The sequence below is a fragment of the Halteromyces radiatus genome, assembly GCF_025201355.1.
Source record: "Halteromyces radiatus strain CBS 162.75 chromosome Unknown BX664scaffold_2, whole genome shotgun sequence".
NCBI lineage: Eukaryota > Fungi > Mucoromycota > Mucoromycetes > Mucorales > Cunninghamellaceae > Halteromyces > Halteromyces radiatus.
The window spans coordinates 1299093-1318183 of record NW_026251688.1 but is presented as its reverse complement, the minus strand read 5'-3'; the positions used below and the strand labels follow the sequence as shown (position 1 = coordinate 1318183).

The following is a 19091-nucleotide window of genomic DNA, read 5'->3' as shown; positions in this document are numbered from 1 at the left end:
GAAAGGAAAAAAAAAGTTTTTTTTATTTTTTTTTATTTTTTTTTTTTTTTAAAAAAAAAAGGGAGCCTATCGGTCTTGTTTTCCCCTTGGTTTCTTTGTGACTCCTCTCTTTCAAAAAGTTTTGCCCACAGCCAATCATTGGTTTTGATTGTAATTTTTCAACGGCGGTGTTTTCCGAGAAAAAAAAAATAGAATTTTCTTCGGATGTATGGATCAAGCGAAAATAATAAGCCTGTGATAGTATAATCATATATATATTATTGACAATAACTATTATTCATTCATTTATATATATGTATATATTAGTGATGATTCTCATTTTATATATAAAAAATAATGATAATCCTTTTTTAATTTTATTTTTTTTTTTTAAAAAAAAAAAGCACTGTACCTTTTATGATCATCCTTTTACGGATAATATCTTTTCGTCCTGGATCATATCAACTGAAACCCCGCTCGCTATCCAGTGGTATTGTATAAAAAAAATAAAAGAATCCTAGCGAATCTATTGACAGGTACAGTTTTCTTTTTTACCAATCAAATGAAAATGTGTTTGATCAATACATAACGAAAAAGAAAAATATTTGAATGTTTCATCAAAGTAGTTTGTGTGATGTCATTGATAAGGATATCTTATTGATCAGTCAAATCAACATTTGTATGATCTACCTTTGTACATAGTATAAAAATGTGAATAATAACTCTGGATGTATAGTATGATGAAGGGGAAGTGTTTTTTTTTTTCCTTTCTTTTTTCTTTCTATTTTCTTTCTTTTTTTTTCCTTTCTTTTTTCTTTTTTTTTTTTTTTTTTTTTTTTTTTTTTTTTGCAAAGATGGTGAGAGGATGACATTTACCTTTTATGGAAAACAAACTCTGATCATATATATATAAACATATTGAAAAAAAAGGACAAATATTCTCAAAAATTTCATATTATCACAGTATATACATTTTTACTTTAATATAATAAATTGTATCATCCAACTATTGTAGTATTTTCCTATAGGTCTTTTAGACTATTGATTATTGTACATTACAGTATGACTTGATCATTCTTGAGATCACGTTTGCACTGTAATACATACTGTATGATGACCCTTCATCAGCCATGCATCGATGCATCATCTTCCATATATGTACTGTAGTATATCCAACTCTTTTAAATAAATGATAAAGATATATAGAGTATATTTAAAGAATAGATCTACAATATTGTAGGAGTATATGTAGACATTTTTACATGATGATCATACGGAGTATGAAAAAGTTAGCATGATGAGGAAAAAAAAAAAAATTTCTCCCATAAAAAAAAAGACCTCTTTTTTATTTCCTTCTTTCTTGTAATTTTCTTTTCTTTTCTTTTTATTCTCTCTTTTTTTTCCATTATTCCATCTTTCTTCATGTATAGATTATCTACCCTCTCAAGAACTGGCCATGGACCTTTTTACTTGAATGGCTTATTACGACAGTCATCTATACAATTCACACGATATTTATCTTCAAGTAGGAATGATTTTAATGAATCAAATAGTTACGTGGATGCCATGTATGAAGCTTGGTTACAAGATGCCAAATCAGTAGACAAGTCGTGGCAAACTTATTTTGAAAAAGTATCTCCCAGTAAAGGTGGTTTTGGTGCTCGTCCTCACCATCCTGATACCTTAACTTATTTTCCTTCCAGTTCAGCTCGTCTTCCTGTTTTACCTGGTGAACAAATAGCTGGTCAAGATCCTCAATCAAAAAAGGTGGCTGATCATATGAGAATTCAACTCCTTAGTCGCGCTTATCAAGTTCGTGGTCATCATATTGCCAAACTGGATCCTTTGGGTATACAATTTGCTGATCGTGAGCATACGTCACCTCCTGAATTGCAACATACGTATTATGGTTTCACTGACAAGGATTTAGATCGTGAATTCACTATTGGTCCTGGTATCCTTCCAACTTATCATCGACAAGCAACAACTATGACTTTGCGAAAGATCATTGAACAGTTACAACGTATTTATTGTAAGTAAAAAAAAAAAAAGTAATAATCATTGTCATTTTTCTCAATCATTTGATTTGTTTTAGGTGGCTCGATTGGTATTGAATATGTTCATATTCCTGATCGTGATCAATGTGAATGGATTCGAAGTCGTGTTGAAAATCCTGTGCCATACAAATATTCTGTAGATGAAAAAAGGATGATTCTCGATCGATTGATTTGGTCTGATAGCTTTGAACGATTTGTTGCTTCTAAATATCCATCTGAAAAACGATTTGGTCTAGAAGGTGGTGAATCTCTGATTCCTGGTATGAAGGCTTTGGTAATACATATATATATATATAAGAGAAAATAGAGAGGGAATCAATGCTTGATTTTAATACTCATTATTATCTTAAATGGTATAGATTGATCGATCTGTTGATCTTGGTGTGGAATCTATTGTGATTGGAATGCCTCATCGTGGTAGACTAAATGTTCTTAGCAATGTTGTACGAAAACCGAACGAATCAATATTCTGTGAATTTAGTGGATCAAATGAACCGTCAGTAGAAGGATCAGGTGATGTCAAATATCATCTTGGTATGAATTATGAACGACCAACACCATCAGGCAAACGGGTGCATCTTTCTTTGGTAGCCAATCCATCTCATTTGGAAGCAGTGAATCCTGTGGTACTTGGCAAGACATGTGCAATTCAATATCTTGATAAGGGTGGCGATCAAAACAAGGCTATGGCAGTGCTTATGCATGGTGATGCTGCTTTTGCTGGACAAGGTGTTGTATATGAAACCATGGGATTCTATGATTTACCTGCTTACTCGACAGGTGGTACTATTCATATTATAGTCAACAATCAAATAGGTTTTACAACAGATCCAATTTCAGGAAGGTCAACTCCTTATTGTACCGACATTGCGAAATCTATTGATGCACCTATTTTCCATGTCAATGGCAATGATGTAGAAGCTGTCACTTATGTTATGCAATTGGCATCTGAATGGCGACAAACTTTCAACAAGGATGTGGTTATTGATTTAGTATGTTATCGAAAACATGGACACAATGAAACAGATCAACCTAGTTTTACTCAACCTCAAATGTATGAAGCTATTGGAAAACAAGTTCCTGTGGTCAAACAATACGAAGAAAAACTGGTCAAGGAAAACACATTATCACAAAAGGAAATTGATGAAAATACAAAACGTGTTTGGTCTATCTTGGAACAAAATTTTGAAAAGAGCAAAACTCACAAACCTACTTCCAGTGAATGGCAATCAACTTCATGGCCAGGTAATACAACAAACAAAAAAAAAAAGGGCAAGAATTGAAAATGATGATGTAATATTGAATGACTTGTTCACTAGGATGCAAATCGCCCAAGGAAGTGGCTGAAGAAATTTTACCGGGTCAAATAACAGGTGTCAACAAGGAAGTACTTGAACACATTGGAAAAGCATTAACAACATTACCTGATGGATTCCACGTTCATCGTAGTCTGAAAAGAATTCTACAAAATCGTGACAAATCTGTACAAGAAGGGAATAATATTGACTGGGCTACAGCAGAAGCATTAGCTTGGGGTAGTTTATTGATGGAGGGTCACCATATACGGATGTCTGGACAAGATGTGGAAAGAGGAACATTTTCTCAAAGACATTCGGTAGTTTTTGATCAAAAAACGGGCACACCATACAATTCATTGAATCATATCTCTCCTGAACAAAAAAAACTCTCGATTTCCAACTCTTCACTCTCAGAATTTGGTGTCCTTGGCTTTGAACTTGGTTATTCTTTGGTGGATCCTAACACTTTGGTCATGTGGGAAGCACAATTCGGTGATTTTGCTAATAATGCACAATGTATTGTGGATCAATTCATAGCAGCTGGTGAACAAAAGTGGCTTCAACGTACTGGTTTAGTGATGACTCTTCCACATGGTTACGATGGACAAGGACCAGAACATTCATCTGCTCGTATTGAAAGATATTTATTACTCTGTGACGATTCTCCTTATGTATATCCATCCGACATTGCCCTACAACGACAAATTCAAGATTGCAATATGCAAGTAGTATATCCTTCGACTCCTGCTCAATATTTCCATGTATTACGACGTCAAATTCATCGACCTTTTAGAAAACCGGTAAGTCATATCAAAGTGCAATTAGAGGTACCTCTATGTGTGTGGATATATAAAAAAAGGATGTTTTATTAAAAAAAAAAAAAAAAAAAAAAAAAAAAAAACTCAATTTTTTGTTTTTTTCCATCTTGTTCATCTAGTTGATCTTGCCGTTCTCCAAATCACTTTTACGACATCCTTTGGCGAAATCAAGCCTAGATGAATTAACAGGCGATACCATATTTCAATCCTATCTTCCCGAAGTACATCCTGCTCAGCTTCAGAAGCCAGAAGATATCAAGAAACATATTTTGTGTACGGGCCAAGTATATTACAGTTTGTTAAAAGCTCGCGAAGAAAACAAAGTGACGGACATTGCAATTTCTCGTATAGAACAATTGAATCCTTTTCCTTATCAACAAGTCAAAGAACATGTCGACAAATACCCCAACGCTGAAATCATCTGGTTACAAGAAGAACCTATGAATGCAGGTGCCTGGCAACATGTCCAGCCACGTATTACCACTGCATTATCCCAAACTCAATATCATACTGGCAAGCAACCTCATTATACTGGTCGTCCTCCATCTGCTTCTGTGGCCACTGGAAATAAGAAGAAACATTTCCAAGAAGAATACAACTTTCTCAGTCATGCCTTGTTTGGTGAATCCATTCCTCCGAATAAGATTGTCTCTGGTGGCCCTGTGTGGTGAAATATTGATTGATACATATTTGTGATGGTTGATTTTCTTTTTATCGTAGTTTATAGAAGTTTATTTTATTTATTTGGTCCATCTTTACACTTTATTACCTCGTTTTGAAATAAAGTTATGTCGATATTGATGAAGTTATGTTTCTTTTTAATGTTACTGTAAGGATTCTTTTTTTTTTTTTTTTTTACATATTTTAGGCAATTTTCTTTTTATACGTTGACAATTTTGATGATATGCTGACAATGATGATGATGATGACAAAATACAGGAACCTCCTTTGTCTATGCATTGTCAAAAATCTAAAATGGCAATCCTCAAGATCCAGAAGCAACATTTTTAATTTCCGCAGCTTTTTTTTTAAAGTTTTGAATTTTTGACAGGAAATGGGAACCTTCTCTTTCCTTTATATCATTTCATCATGAGGTAACTATTAGTAGATCCATCCATCCATCCATCCATCCATCCATCCATCCGTCATATAATTGAAAGTATATATATATGTTATTGTATGATATAATGGGATGAATGGATGGAGTATCATAAGAAATTTTATTTTTAATACTAAACTTGTACCTTTTTATTTTATAGCAAAGTCACTGGTACTGCCGTCCGGGAAGCCATTGCTGTTATCACCGCCCCTGAAAAGAAGCGTAACTTCACTGAAACCATCGAACTCCAAATTGGTTTGAAGAACTACGATCCCCAACGTGATAAGCGTTTCTCTGGTACCATCAAGTTGCCCCATGTTCCCCGTCCCAACTTGTCTGTCTGTGTTCTCGGTGATGCTTTCCACTGTGACCAAGCCAAGGCTGCTGGTATGGAATTCCAATCTGTTGATGATTTGAAGAAGCTCAACAAGAACAAGAAGCTCATCAAGAAGCTCGCCAAGAAGTACGATGCCTTCGTTGCTTCTGAAGCTTTGATCAAGCAAATTCCTCGTCTTTTGGGTCCCGGTCTCCACAAGTAAGTTTTGATGAATAATAAGAATAAAGGGAGAAGATCAAGGTCGACTGAATTTTTTTTATTTTTTTTATATGATAGGGTTGGTAAGTTCCCCTTGCCCGTCTCTCACTCTGAATCTCTTACTGACAAGGCCAACGAAATCCGTGCTACCATCAAGTTCCAATTGAAGAAGGTTCTCTGTTTGGGTGTTGCCGTTGGTCACGTTGAAATGACTGAAGATCAATTGACTGCTAACATTCTTTTGGCTGTTAACTTTTTGGTTTCTTTGCTCAAGAAGAACTGGCAAAACGTCAAGTCTTTGTACTTGAAGTCTACCATGGGCAAGCCTCATCGTCTCTATTAGATACACTCCTCCCATGTCTTTTATCTTTCATTTTATTGTTATTATGAAATCATTAGGATCCCTTTTATTATAGAGTAGACTTTGTCTTTGTATGTTATTTTCTGGTTATTTTGATTTTGATTTTTCTTTTATTAGCAATAGAATTGAAATAAAAGTATCATCTTTTGTAAAAAGAATAGTATGTTTGAATCGATACAATATATAGTTTTATTTTTATGCAGGTTTGCGCGATGATGATTGGATCTGGTCATCTGATGACAATAATCATTCTCGTTTTACCATCCATGGAAAGAGGATGATTTATGCCCAGCAAAAAGTTGACGATAAATTCTTTCGACTGTTGCGGCGACGGACCATAAAACCCAGGCATAGATTAGACTTTTTTTTTTTAATTCCTTTTTTCTCTTTTTGCTTCACTGATCCTTACTTTGGAATAACCATGCTTGAAAGTATACAAAAGCAACGTGAATCTTTACCTACTTTTGAATACAAGCAAGATCTCATTGATGCTATCAAAGAATACAATATTCTTGTCATAATTGGTGAAACAGGATCCGGGAAAACAACTCAAATTCCTCAATACATTTTAGAAGGTCTTAATGTCAAACGTATAGGTGTCACTCAACCAAGGTTAGTCTATTTCATATATATAAAAATATTTCTTCTTTTTTTTTAATTCATATATTTCTCTTTTTTACTTAGGCGGATTGCTGCTATTACAGGTAAAAAAAAAAAAAAAAAAAAAAAAAAGAACAATAAACAAATTCAACTATTATCATTGTAAGCACTAATTTATTCGTATCATTCTTCTTCTTTTTTCTTTTTTTTTTTTTTTAATATGTTGAATGTAAACTAGTTGCTAAGCGTGTTAGTGAAGAACAAAATGTAAAGTTAGGAACAACTGTAGGATATACGATACGATTTGAAGACAAGACTAGCGACAGCACTCGACTCAAATACATGACTGACGGTGTTCTTTTACGAGAAGCAACATTGGATCCTTTGTTGATGCAGTATTCTGTAATTGTGATTGATGAAGCTCATGAACGTACTTTGGAAACGGATGTCCTCTTGGGTCTACTAAAACAAACACATCGATTACGTCCGGAACTCAAGATCTTGATCATGTCAGCAACTTTGCAAGTAGAAAAGTTTTCAGATTTCTTTGATGGTTGTCCATTATTTGCCATTCCTGGTCGTACGTATCCTGTGCAAACTATCTATGTACCTGAAGCAAAAAGAATTTCGGCATTAGCATCTTCTTTTGTTGATTTGGCTATTGATACTACTTGGCATATTCATACTACTCACCGAGACGAAGACGATGATGAAAATACAGGCATACTAGTGTTTTTGACTGGACAACATGATATTGAACGGGCATGCAAAGCTTTGAAGGAAAAGGCAAAACAATCACGACAACAACAATTACTACAATTGGAAATATATCCTTTATACGCAAGTTTGGAAACATGGGATCAAAAAGCTGTATTTGCTCCTTCACCACGAGGAACAAGGAAGGTTGTATTTGCTACTAATGTGGCTCAGGTAAAGAAGGAATTATTATTTTAGAAATATGAATGATTCACCATCTTTTATTATTATTATTATCATTATCATTAGACTTCAGTGACGATTCCTGGTATTCGTTATGTGGTAGATGCTGGCTTTGTCAAGGAAAAATCATATGATGCAACAACGGGTATGGACGCATTACTAGTAACCGAAATCAGTCAAGCAACAGCAATTCAACGTGCAGGACGAGCAGGACGAACAGGACCTGGTAAAGTGTATCGATTATACAAAGAAGAAAGTTTTGAAGCTATGCGTGTCAACAGTGTTCCAGAAATTCAACGCAGTAGTCTTATCAGCACGGTTTTAGGACTTAAGAAACGTGGTATTGTGGATGTTCTTCATTTTCCTTTTTTGGATCCTCCTGATGCTACTTTGGTCAAGACAGCTTTGAAACATCTCTATCTATTGGGTGCCATTGATGAAGTAGGACAACTGACAAGTTTGGGTGATCAAATGAGTGCTTTCCCTCTGGCACCGTCGTTATCTCGAGTTCTATTGGCTTCATGCACATTTGGATGTAGTTATGAAGTAGTGACAATAGCAAGTTTATTGGCTGGTGAAATGGATCTATTCAAGACCCCATCTCTTCGTGGTCGTGGTGGTGCACATATTACCAAGGAAGATATGGACAAAGCTATGATGGAAGCTGAAGAGTGCAAGTTACGTTTTGCTCATCATAGTGGTGATCATTTGACCTATCTCAATGTATGGAACGAATGGAGACGATATCGTAAAGACAAGATGAAGCAAAAGCAATGGTGTCAAGACAATTACATTCATGGTAAAGTTTTGGAAACAGCACTACGAGTTCGAGATCAACTGATGGATGTGATGAAGAAATTGAATTTACCTATTGTACATGCACCTCGAATCCAATCAAGCAAACAAGGAAAACGACAACAGGATGAAAATGAATCTATAGACGCAATACCTATACTGAAATCATTTTTGACAGGCTATTTCAGCAACGTTGCTAACAAAGGTGCACATCGACATGTGTTTTCACATTATTCACCTGACAAGCACTTTTTGATGGATGGTGGTATAGCATCGATGGAACATCAACTGGACGATCATCATACAACGGGATCTTTGGTGGCACTTTATCTTCATCCACTTTGTTCGTTTTCTGACATGTTGGATCGGCACAAAATACGATATAGGGAATTGGACTGGGTGATGTATATGCATGTCACATATACCAACAAAGCAGTGATGAAAGGGGTCAGTAAGATTATTTGGGATTGGGTGAAAGAAAGTGAAGGTTTGAAAAGATTGGATCGATTACCAAAAACAAGATTGAATGGTGAAGATCGACCGGATGTGGAAGAAATGGAACAAGAACAAATCGAATTGGTGGATCATGAAGCAATTCAAATTCAACAAGAACAAGCTCTCTTGGACAAACAAAAACGACGAGCCGAAGAAATAGAACAAATAAGACAACGTGCATTATCTAGACGTAGATTACAATGATCCTTTTTTTTTTTTTTTTTGTATGTTTAGTTATTATAATTTATGTCAATAAAATTTAGAGATGATTGGGTGATGTTATATGGGATATGAGGACTGAGTACAAATTGTCAGATGTATGTTCTTTTTTTTTTTTTTTTTTTATTTGTTTACTTTCTTCAATCGGATGAACTCAGGAGAAACCAAGTGAATAACAGTACATGAATGTTTAAAACACAGTTGGCATAAAAGCATAAATCTTATCACGTCATCAAATATATATATATATATATATATATTTTGAAATAATATGCTATCGAATGATGAAAATATTGAAATAGAAGAAAAAAAAAAGATTATAATAATCGTATTCTTTATCATGATAATCTTAATGAGAGAGAGAGAAAAAAAAAAAGATGGAATTAAACACTGTCAGTCGGTATTTTAAATAAGTTGGATACTACGGTTTGTCTCTCCATTATGTGATTGGATCTTAAACCAAAAGCAAAAGGAGATACCAATTTCATGTTAGACCTCGGCGGGTAAAAATACAAAAAGAAGTTGTATGATAGTTGATTGATATATGAATTATATGTGAAAGGGATATCTAAGATATATATATGAAAAGGGAGATAGATTGAAAAAGAAGAAAGGAGATTCATCTTATAATATAAAAAAAAAATCATAAAAAAAAAAGGAATTACCGTTTAAGGATTAGGCGCATGATTGTCCCTTTTTAAACCGCTTGTGTCATTTTTGTGTCTTTTGTGTTTCTGTTTTTACTTTTTTTTTTTTAGGTTTTCTTTTTTACATTTTTTTTTCTTTTTTTCTTTTTTTGTTTTCATATTATTAGCATTATTATCAACGATATATAGATAATATATATTTATATATATATTTATATGCCATCAACAGCTACTTTATCTACAACATTTGACCATATGGTAGTATCACCAGTCAATTCAGATTGGGTATTTAATGGTCATAATGGAATCTCACCTTCACTGGGAAATTACGACGATGATTTAATGGGACAAGAAGAACATGCTAGTCTTCCACCAATAACAATACAATCAACTTCTATTATATCACGAGAACCTTATACTGTTCCTACTAGTAGTTACAATCCAACAGTGGACACTATTACTTCTTTACTTTCAGTTGACCGACAACAGCAACAACAACAACAACAACAAGAAGAAGAATATGAAGATGATTATCAAGAACAGCCACATTATCATCGTATTTATCATTATATCCCTCAATCTACAAGTCCTCCATCTTCACCACCTCTTTGGTTAGGATCATCCAATACGACTGATCATCTGAAATTATCAACCAGTAGTGATCATTTGCCAACTTTTGATTCTTATTATCCATTACAATTCAAGATTATATCTCATGATGGTGGTTGTTATAGGTAAAAAAAAAATGAGAAAAGTATGAACATTAGAGTAAGCGCTTCCATGATCGGCATAACTTCTTTTATATATATATATATAGTTCCAATTATGATATTCAAAATGTTTTAAGAAATGATCCTTCGGTTTATTGGTAATTTTTTTTTCTTTTTATATAAAAAAAGAAAGAATAGCTAGTGTGTGATTATTGATCATTTTTTAAACCTTCCTTTTTTTTTTTTGATGAAATACAGTTCAGGTAGAACGGGGACAGTCAATATATCTTTACGGTATTTAGGTGGACGGAATTTGATGGATACAAATTGTGTATTGACAAAAATCATCATCAGGTCACCTCTACAAGGGTAAACATTTAAAAAGAATGAGGGGTAGTGCTAATGAAATGACCAGTTCCATTTCTTACCAATGTTATATATCTTGTTTATTTCTAGTTTTACTGCTCCTTGTACGTATGATATTATCACATGAAAGTCTGACATATCATTAACCTTCATCATTGGAACTGATATTTATCTCAATCTCTTTCTCTCTTTTTTTTTTTTTTTTTTTTCTATAGGTAAAGAAGGTTTGATCTTTATTTCACATTACCCTATCGATGTTGAAAGTAAGTCAATCAAACAGAAAAACAAAAATTCAATAGCTTATTATCATTTGTACTACTTGTCTTTTATAGAAACACGCCGATTCGATGGATTCACCAAAACGGATTATGATCAATATTCAAGTGCCGCGGCTGTAGTGGATAGGGATGATCACGATCCCATTGCATGGTTCAGTGCTTCTCATCGTCAACGACCACAAGAAACTATTCATATCAATCATAGGTACTTAAGAAAGAGAAAGGTTATAGAGAAATAACCTTTTTTTTTTTTTTTTTTTTTTTTTTTTTTTTTTTTTTTTTAGATCAGGGAAATACATCCTCATCAAGTTGTTACGATCTGAAAGAGAACAAGATAATATCGACCTACAATATATTGGATTCATAGGTTACTCTGGTCCTAGGTCTTTTGCAAGTCCACCTATTTTATATTAGTTATCTAAATCATCATTTGTTGATAGTCACATTACATCATATACAATCAATCATAAGCATAATCATCACCACCAATAATAAAAATAAAAAGTCCATATGATTCTATTTTTGTACTTTGTCCCTTTTTTTTTTTTTATTTATTATTAATTTTGTTGATATGAATATATATATAAACTATAGACTATACGGTTCCTAGGAGTCCCATTTCCATTTCATTTTCCTTTGTTCATCTTTTTCTTGCCAGCCTTTTTCAGTTTTTCTAGATACATATATATATATATATAGAGAGAGAGAGAGAGAGAGAAAATTAGAGTCTGTAGTTGTTGATTATTACGCATAAACTTACTTGATATCGTTTTGGCAGTCTGCCTTTGATAAGGATCACCAGAATTGAACATTGAATTAATTAAACCTTGTACAATGTTGTCACTAATAACAACGAATTAGAAACTATTCGCCTATATATATATACAAAACACTTACTGTAATACTTTTTCTTCTTCTGTTGTCTCTTCTTGTCGTAAATTAATATTATCACATGTTGGCATCAAAGGGGGAGACCCCAACCCAAAGTGGCGTAATTCAAATCCTCCTAAGAATCGATTATCAGATGGATCCCGGAATTGAAGCATACCAGAGGTGTCATCGTCTTCATCTTCTTCATCTAATTGAAAATCTTCGTCATCGTTATCAAATAGTCGTCCTGTCAATGATACTGAACTATATAAAAAAAAAAATATCAGAAAAAAAAAAGCACCGCGTTCAAATCGTTTTTTTTTTTCTTTTGGTCATCAATGCCAAACTTACTTTGGTCCTGAAACTAAAAGTATAATATCATCTACATTTTCATTGATAGATAAATCCAATTTTTGTTGTTGCACCTAAGTAATTACTTAGAATAAATGAAGATTTTCTTTTTTTTTTTTTTTCCTTACAGAGTCTGTTGCCAAGGTACATAAAACGTATTCATCAGCATTTGATTTGATCTTTAGATATGTTTTTCCCGGTTTAACTTCAGTCGATGAAAGTACTGCCTAAAATATTCGTTTATATTTATTAGTAATGTAATCAATATCTTTTACTACAATTACTTACTTGAGTGATATGTAACGTTCCGACATGGTTAAGTGCATGAGGTTGTTCAGGTGCTAATGACAAACCTATGAACAGATCAAAAATGTTGATATTAGAAATAGGTAATGATCTTTTTTTTTTTCTTTTCTATTTGACATAGTCAACTTACCCCAAAACGCTTCGGGCATGTCGTTGAATCAACGGTAAGGGAATGGAGAAGATCGTCGGCGCGAAAAAAAATAAAAAAGACAGAAAAGAAAGAGAAAGAAGAAAGAGAGAGAAAAAAAAAAAAAAAAAAAAAAAAAGAGAATATTCACAAAATGATAGGCAGCTGAGAATAAATTCCCAACAGAATGGTCATCTTTACATCATACATACATAACACATATACAATAGAGGAAATGAAAAATAGTAGTAAAAAGAGAGAGAGAGAGAGAGATTGATAATTTATTCTCAATATAATGAATAAGAGAATAAGTATTTAAAATTTGAATAATTGATTTGAAATATAAAAGTTCATATATGTTTTTGCTCAAACAAAAAAAAAAAAAAAAGAAAAGAGGATCTCATGACATTTAAACTCAGTAAAGTTGTGAGTGGTTTTTTTTTTCTTTCTTTTTTTTTTTTTTTTTATATATACTTGGAAATTCTCCTCCCCCCCTTTTCCTTTATTTTATTATTATTATTATTATTTTTAAACTTGTTGAAAAAGAAAACCTCCAGAAAAAGGAATCGATCCCTTTAACTTCTTTTGTTATCATTGTATTAACTTTGACTTTATACGTCAATAACTGAAAAGAAGGCTTCACTTTGGTAAATCATTAAAAATAAGATCTTTTGGGATAGTGCAATAAAAACGCGTTTTTACATATTACCTTATTTTTATTGTTCTAATACTTGTTTTATTTTTTTTTTTTTTTTTATTTTTATTATTATCTAATGTATTTATGGGAACATCGGATAATTTAGGGAACCTTTTTTTTTTTGTCTTCTCTTTCTCTTTGGTCAAACAAACAATATAGTATATAAAAAGAACAATACTGATGCCATACAAACCTCGTGGACGTGGAGGTCGAAGAGGTAGGCCACCCAAACGTCATTCTATATCACCTGCTCAAAAACATGGTCTTTCTTATACTGGCGATGAGGCACGATCGGCTTCAGCTTATTCATCAGGTCTCACTATTTCACTCAAAGCTACTCAAGATACGCAACCTTATTCTTCCACTCTCACAACTCCCACTTCTGCAACTTACAAACCTCGAGAAGAACGATCGTACAAGGACTTTTTTCCTGATCTCAACATCAAACAACCTCTGATCATTGTTCGTCATCACCAAAACTCAATTACTGATTCTACTATGACTCATCCAACAACAACAACAACAACAACATCACTTGCCATGAATAATACATCTCCATCAACACCACAACCTCCTCCTTCATCTACTTCCAGCAATAGTGGTAGCAGCAATCAGTCATTAGGTGATTTGGATGATGTATCCGATCTCTCCAAAGATGAAGCATCAGACGACTCTATTATCGTACCTACAAGTTCCAAAATAGCAACACCAATTACTCCAACTCCACCAATAATCACAACACCGATAAACAACCTGACCACAACTACTGATATCGATGAACAACAAATGAATTCATCTGCTTTGGAAGATGAAGAAGATGATAGAACTGGAATGATACCTTCAACTCCTTCGACTGCAGAACAATCATGGACAGCTTCACCCAAAGTCATTCATGGAGATCAAAAGGAAGGTGATACTTATCAAGCACTCTCGACTCGACCTCAAACTCATCACACTACTGCATCTGGCGCTGTGGATTTGTCCTCATTACCGAAACCAAAATTCAAAAAGGTAATTGATGATGAAGATGATATTTCTATCGATCAGGACATCCCAAGAAAGAAAAAGAAGTCAACTACTGCTTTGAACAAACTACGACAATTGCGGAAAAACAAAACTGATAATGGAACCAGTGATAATGGATCGGATGATATGACGGATGGAACGATAGATGATGATGATGATGATGAACATCATATCCACAAGGATACTGTTCCTGATGATGATGATCGATCTATTGAACAGGGTATCATGACTTTTCAACGACCTGAAAATCATTATATTCGATATATAGGTAAGATCATGATATTTGAAATAATACTACTTTTTTTTTTTTGTTAACTTATATCCTTTCTTTCTTTCTTTCTTTTTTTTTTTTTTTGTTATGTATAGAACCCACTGAAGAAGAGTTATTTGATATGGTGGAATATGATATGGACGAACAAGGTAAAAAGAAAAAAAAATTGGCTACTTTAGAAGATGTGATGGAGCGAAATACTTTGATGATAACTTAATTTCATTGATTCTCACTTATATATTTATATAGATGAAACCTGGTTACAAATGTTAAATGCAGAACGTAGAAAGGATGATCTAGGCGAAGTTTCCTGTAGCTTTTTTGAAAATGTGATTGATAAACTGGAAAAGGAATGGTTCGATCTGGTAAAATCAAAAAAAGATGAAAAGAGATCAATAGGATATTTATTATTTTTATTTTTTTCTATAGGTGAAGAATCTTCCAAAACAAGTCAATGATGAACCCTCACTTCCTGAAGATTCTTCTTGTGCCATATGTGATGACGGTGAATGTGAAAACAGCAACGCTATTGTATTTTGTGATGGGTGTAACCTGGCGGTACATCAAGGTAAATAACTCTTTTCTAAATGAAAAAAAAAAAAAACGTGGTTCTAATATTAGGATTCTTTGTTTGTTTGTTTGTTTGTTTTTTTTATTTGTAGATTGCTATGGGGTTCCTTATATCCCTGAAGGTCAATGGTTATGTCGAAAATGTATGGTATCTCCTGATAAGCCAGTGACATGTCTCTTCTGTCCAAATGAAGGCGGGGCTTTCAAACAAACCAATACAAACAAATGGGGACATCTACTGTGTGCAATATGGATTCCAGAAGTCGGTGTCAGTAATAGTGTATATATGGAACCGATTGACAATATTGACAGTATTCCTAAAAGCCGATGGAAACTGACTTGTTATATTTGCCGAAAGCGTCATGGCGCCTGTATCCAATGCGACAACAAACATTGCTTTACCGCATTCCATGTAACTTGTGCAAGATGGGCTCGTTTATGTATGCGAATGAAGTCACATGGTTCTCATTATGATAGTGTATTACTCAAGGCCTATTGTGATCGACATACTCCTCGTGATTATCGTGAAGAAGTAGATGTGGAGAAATGCGTTCTGGCAGCTCAAAAATTCTTGGATCCAAAGTCAGCTAAAAATCGAGGTCGCTCTACATCAAGTTATACACCAAGAAGACGCTACGTTGATGAGTTTTTACTGGAGAATGGAGAAGAAGATGGTCATTTCAGTCAAGATGACAATGATGATTTTGGTGACGACGATGACGACGATGATGTTGACGGTAGCAGCGGACAATATCGTTCTAGGCGCGGACGACAGACACGACGAGGGCGATATCACTCGCATGTCTACAAGAAACGAAAATTATCATTAACAACAACATCGTCAAGGAAGCAAAAACAAAAACAAGATCAAGTCATGCCTGTAGCTCAACTCACACCTAGTCTGAAAGCAGCAAGAGCTCATCAACATCATTACTCTGCTGGTGCTCCCATTGCTCCTGATTATATCTTGACTCGGCTAGAACAGATCAAACTTGTGCGACAAGCAACTCATCTGAAGAAGCGTTCTCAACTTATTGCAAGTATTTGCCGATATTGGTCATTGAAACGTGAATCTAGGCGTGGTGCTCCATTACTCAAACGCCTTCATTTGGAGGTACAAAAAAAAAAAAAGAATAGAGAAGATATAATGTTTATACAATATGGTACTAATTTATATATATATATATATATATATATATATTCTTCATATTAGCCATGGACAGCCTCTTCTTCTCAATTGAAACAAACTGAAGTGGAAAAAGCTCACAAGGCATCGGTAAAGAACACGGAATTTAAACATCTAATGTTAGAAAAAGAAATTCAAACTAATAGATAATGATTTATATTTTATAGGCGATGATGAGTCTTCGAGCTGATTTGGAAGTAGTACGTATGTTATCGGAACAAGTACAGAAACGAGAAAAACAGAAATTGGAAAGAATACGAAGACAAAAGGAATATGTGGAAATGGTACTATTTCCTGTGGAATATATTGTTAAGCCTATATTGAATCAACTTATGGAGTAAGTCTAAAAAAAAAAAAAGGATAACATCGGAAGCTTATACGCGTTTTATTGATAGAATGGACAAGAAGGATTTCTTTTTATACCCTGTGACAACGGATGTGGCACCAGATTATTTTAATATCATTGACAAGCCAATGGCATTTTCTGACATTATTGACAAATTTCATGCTCATGAATATTCTACTCTTGATGATGTGGAGGTAACAAACAAAATAGAAAAAAAAATTTGTTTTTGAAAATATCTTCTCATTTTTCCATCATATTATTGATTTAGGCTGATCTCTCATTGATCTGGAAGAACTGTAAAACATACAACAGATCAGATACCTCTTATTACAGATTGGCACAGCGTATGGAGGAACAAGCAAAGGAATGGATGACACAAGCCCGTCAAGATTACAACATGTTGGAAATCTCACTGCAAGCTGGTACTTTAGCGGTGGGAATTGATCCTGATATATTTTCGTATGACCTAATACAACCTTCTCCGGAACCAAGCCATGATTCCTATGACAATCAACAGAAGGAACTAGAAATATCAAAACAGGAACCACAACAAGAATTGGATCAACAAATGCATCAAGAAACAGGAAAGAAGAAAAATGAAAAGGAATTATCGTTACCATCAACACGATCCGATCGAAAAAAACAGTTACCATCTTCCACATCATCTCGACGTACTACTCGATCTTCTTCAACGGGTCTGATAGAACTCTCTCTCGATAAATACCTTTCAGAAAAATCACGAAAATCCAAAAGAGCAAGAAAGGCAGCAACAGCGTCAACAGATGTGTCCGATAAAAGCAATAGCATATCATCTACTTCATTTACATCAGCACTTTCTTCTAATACCAGTAGCGATCGAAGTCCAGAAATCATGGTCACACCATCATCATCATTACCAACATCTCCATCACCACAACCACAATTATCGCAAGAAACAGAGAAAAATACCCGCAAAATAAAAAAGAAAGACAAAGCGATATCAACGGTGACCCGTCGAATGACACGAAGTGCAGGATCAGAAGGATTGACAGTACCAACCAAAAGTGCGATGAAGAATAGCAAGATGAATTCGGAAACAAGGAAACTGTTATGGAGCGACTCTGTGACGAAACCCATTGCGTATGTGGAAGGATCATACAAGGAAAGCAAGACAAAACGGGCTCCTCGTGGTTATGTATATATTTCCTCCTCTGATGAAGATGGTAGTAATGACGAAGAACAAGGTGATAATAGCATGATCAAGACAACCAATGCAACCTCGATAATTTCTCCTTCTAGCAAAAGAAACAAGAAAAGCAACAAATTATCACATGGAAAACAACCCTTGGAAGTTGAACCGCTCTCTACTTTTGCACATCTTCAGACAACCACAATTGAAAAGGTAGTGTGGGCACGTGTATCTGGCTTTCCTTTCCATCCTGCCAAGGTAAGTCCCAATCATAAGAAAATAGGAGGATTCTGAAAGGATGGATGGATTGAAAACTTTATTTTTCTTATCACCATTTTAGATTGTCGATCCGAATAAAGAAGATGTACCAAAGAATGTAAGGACTGGAAAACCAAAAGCACAAAGCTCGTTAGTCAAATTCTTTATGGTACCTGAAAATCATCAATGGTAAAATAATAATAATAAAAAGAAATGAATGGAAAAATCTAAACGATTTTTTTTTTTTTTTTGATAACAGGGGATGGATCAGAACATCGGATCTTTACTTATTTGGGGACAAGACCATTGATTATAATATGTTGCTACGGGCCAAACATCATAAGAAGAATATCAAAAAGAAATGGTTGGATGAAGTGATGAAAGGATACATTTATGCCTGTCGTCAACTAGGTATAGAACCTCAACAAATCGAATGAAGATCTCTTAAAAATCATGGTTATCGGTTAGTTTATTGTACACATAGTTTTATTATTTTATATATATATATCAATAAAAATTACTCATCTGCATTATTTCAGTAAAGTTTATGTTATTAATCATGGAATATCAACAGTGAAAAAAAAGATTGGGAGATAGCATGAAATTTCTTCCTTTTTATTTCGTCTTTTTCATCCACGTGTTGCTTCATGAACCAATATCATTACTATGATTAGCAATTGATCATCAATATCACCCATTACTACAATAGGATATGACAT

The 19091-nt window shown here is 34.0% G+C and overlaps 7 protein-coding genes across 7 annotated transcripts; 6 read left to right on the top strand and 1 right to left on the bottom strand.

Annotated features, from left to right (window-relative positions):
- Positions 1–1341: 1341 nt before the first annotated feature.
- Positions 1342–4960, top strand: BX664DRAFT_274821 (oxoglutarate dehydrogenase, E1 component). The gene is made up of 5 exons (XM_051541256.1): positions 1342–2011; positions 2075–2310; positions 2396–3281; positions 3356–4134; positions 4272–4960. Exons 1-5 carry the CDS (start codon positions 1402–1404, stop codon positions 4821–4823), a joined length of 3063 nt encoding a protein of 1020 aa, XP_051402885.1. The 5' UTR covers positions 1342–1401; the 3' UTR covers positions 4824–4960.
- Positions 4961–5352: 392 nt separating this feature from the next.
- BX664DRAFT_363962 (60S ribosomal protein L1-B) lies at positions 5353–6129 on the top strand (the record flags this gene model as incomplete). The annotated part of the gene is made up of 3 exons (XM_051548400.1): positions 5353–5357; positions 5412–5786; positions 5865–6129. 3 exons carry the CDS (start codon positions 5353–5355, stop codon positions 6127–6129), a joined length of 645 nt encoding a protein of 214 aa, XP_051402884.1.
- Positions 6130–7714: 1585 nt separating this feature from the next.
- On the top strand, positions 7715–9256 carry BX664DRAFT_63574 (P-loop containing nucleoside triphosphate hydrolase protein). Its single transcript, XM_051549663.1, has one exon. It carries the CDS (start codon positions 7834–7836, stop codon positions 9178–9180), a length of 1347 nt encoding a protein of 448 aa, XP_051402883.1. The 5' UTR covers positions 7715–7833; the 3' UTR covers positions 9181–9256.
- Positions 9257–9967: 711 nt separating this feature from the next.
- BX664DRAFT_324533 (uncharacterized protein) lies at positions 9968–11710 on the top strand. Its single transcript, XM_051543861.1, has 7 exons — positions 9968–10576; positions 10660–10710; positions 10811–10921; positions 11009–11022; positions 11134–11181; positions 11251–11401; positions 11481–11710. Exons 1-7 carry the CDS (start codon positions 10059–10061, stop codon positions 11608–11610), a joined length of 1023 nt encoding a protein of 340 aa, XP_051402882.1. The 5' UTR covers positions 9968–10058; the 3' UTR covers positions 11611–11710.
- A 21-nt stretch (positions 11711–11731) lies between these two features.
- BX664DRAFT_324529 (uncharacterized protein) lies at positions 11732–12971 on the bottom strand. Its single transcript, XM_051543860.1, has 7 exons — positions 12854–12971; positions 12706–12770; positions 12546–12644; positions 12418–12448; positions 12094–12330; positions 11957–12039; positions 11732–11869 (listed from the first exon to the last, which is right to left on the bottom strand). Exons 3-7 carry the CDS (start codon positions 12565–12567, stop codon positions 11823–11825), a joined length of 420 nt encoding a protein of 139 aa, XP_051402881.1. The 5' UTR covers positions 12568–12644; positions 12706–12770; positions 12854–12971; the 3' UTR covers positions 11732–11822.
- Positions 12972–13727: 756 nt separating this feature from the next.
- Positions 13728–16941, top strand: BX664DRAFT_257967 (PHD-zinc-finger like domain-containing protein; the record flags this gene model as incomplete). The annotated part of the gene is made up of 8 exons (XM_051540532.1): positions 13728–14148; positions 14940–14993; positions 15094–15209; positions 15274–15412; positions 15507–16144; positions 16265–16528; positions 16628–16690; positions 16768–16941. The coding sequence occupies 8 exons, from the start codon at positions 13728–13730 to the stop codon at positions 16939–16941; spliced, it is 1869 nt and encodes a 622-aa protein (XP_051402880.1).
- A 5-nt stretch (positions 16942–16946) lies between these two features.
- BX664DRAFT_63515 (uncharacterized protein) lies at positions 16947–18905 on the top strand. Its single transcript, XM_051549662.1, has 3 exons — positions 16947–17140; positions 17215–18372; positions 18455–18905. The coding sequence occupies exons 1-3, from the start codon at positions 16997–16999 to the stop codon at positions 18563–18565; spliced, it is 1413 nt and encodes a 470-aa protein (XP_051402879.1). The 5' UTR covers positions 16947–16996; the 3' UTR covers positions 18566–18905.
- Positions 18906–19091: the final 186 nt, after the last annotated feature.

Bases quoted from the DNA above. Each gene is read 5' to 3' on its own strand.
- BX664DRAFT_274821 (XM_051541256.1), top strand. From the start codon at position 1,402: ATGTATAGATTATCTACCCTCTCAAGAACTGGCCATGGACCTTTTTAC. The intron at 3,282-3,355 runs GTAATACAACAA...CTTGTTCACTAG, and splicing joins GCAATCAACTTCATGGCCAG to GATGCAAATCGCCCAAGGAA. The intron at 4,135-4,271 runs GTAAGTCATATC...TTGTTCATCTAG, and splicing joins ATCGACCTTTTAGAAAACCG to TTGATCTTGCCGTTCTCCAA.
- BX664DRAFT_63574 (XM_051549663.1), top strand. From the start codon at position 7,834: ATGGACGCATTACTAGTAACCGAAATCAGTCAAGCAACAGCAATTCAA.
- BX664DRAFT_324533 (XM_051543861.1), top strand. From the start codon at position 10,059: ATGCCATCAACAGCTACTTTATCTACAACATTTGACCATATGGTAGTA. The intron at 10,711-10,810 runs GTAATTTTTTTT...GATGAAATACAG, and splicing joins AATGATCCTTCGGTTTATTG to TTCAGGTAGAACGGGGACAG. The intron at 11,182-11,250 runs GTAAGTCAATCA...TGTCTTTTATAG, and splicing joins TTACCCTATCGATGTTGAAA to AAACACGCCGATTCGATGGA.
- BX664DRAFT_324529 (XM_051543860.1), bottom strand. From the start codon at position 12,567: ATGTACCTTGGCAACAGACTCT. The intron at 12,449-12,545 runs GTAAGGAAAAAA...ATGAAAATGTAG, and splicing joins GTACCTTGGCAACAGACTCT to ATGATATTATACTTTTAGTT. The intron at 12,331-12,417 runs GTAAGTTTGGCA...TTTTTTATATAG, and splicing joins CTTTTAGTTTCAGGACCAAA to TTCAGTATCATTGACAGGAC.
- BX664DRAFT_63515 (XM_051549662.1), top strand. From the start codon at position 16,997: ATGGACAAGAAGGATTTCTTTTTATACCCTGTGACAACGGATGTGGCA. The intron at 17,141-17,214 runs GTAACAAACAAA...TTATTGATTTAG, and splicing joins CTACTCTTGATGATGTGGAG to GCTGATCTCTCATTGATCTG. The intron at 18,373-18,454 runs GTAAGTCCCAAT...TCACCATTTTAG, and splicing joins TTCCTTTCCATCCTGCCAAG to ATTGTCGATCCGAATAAAGA.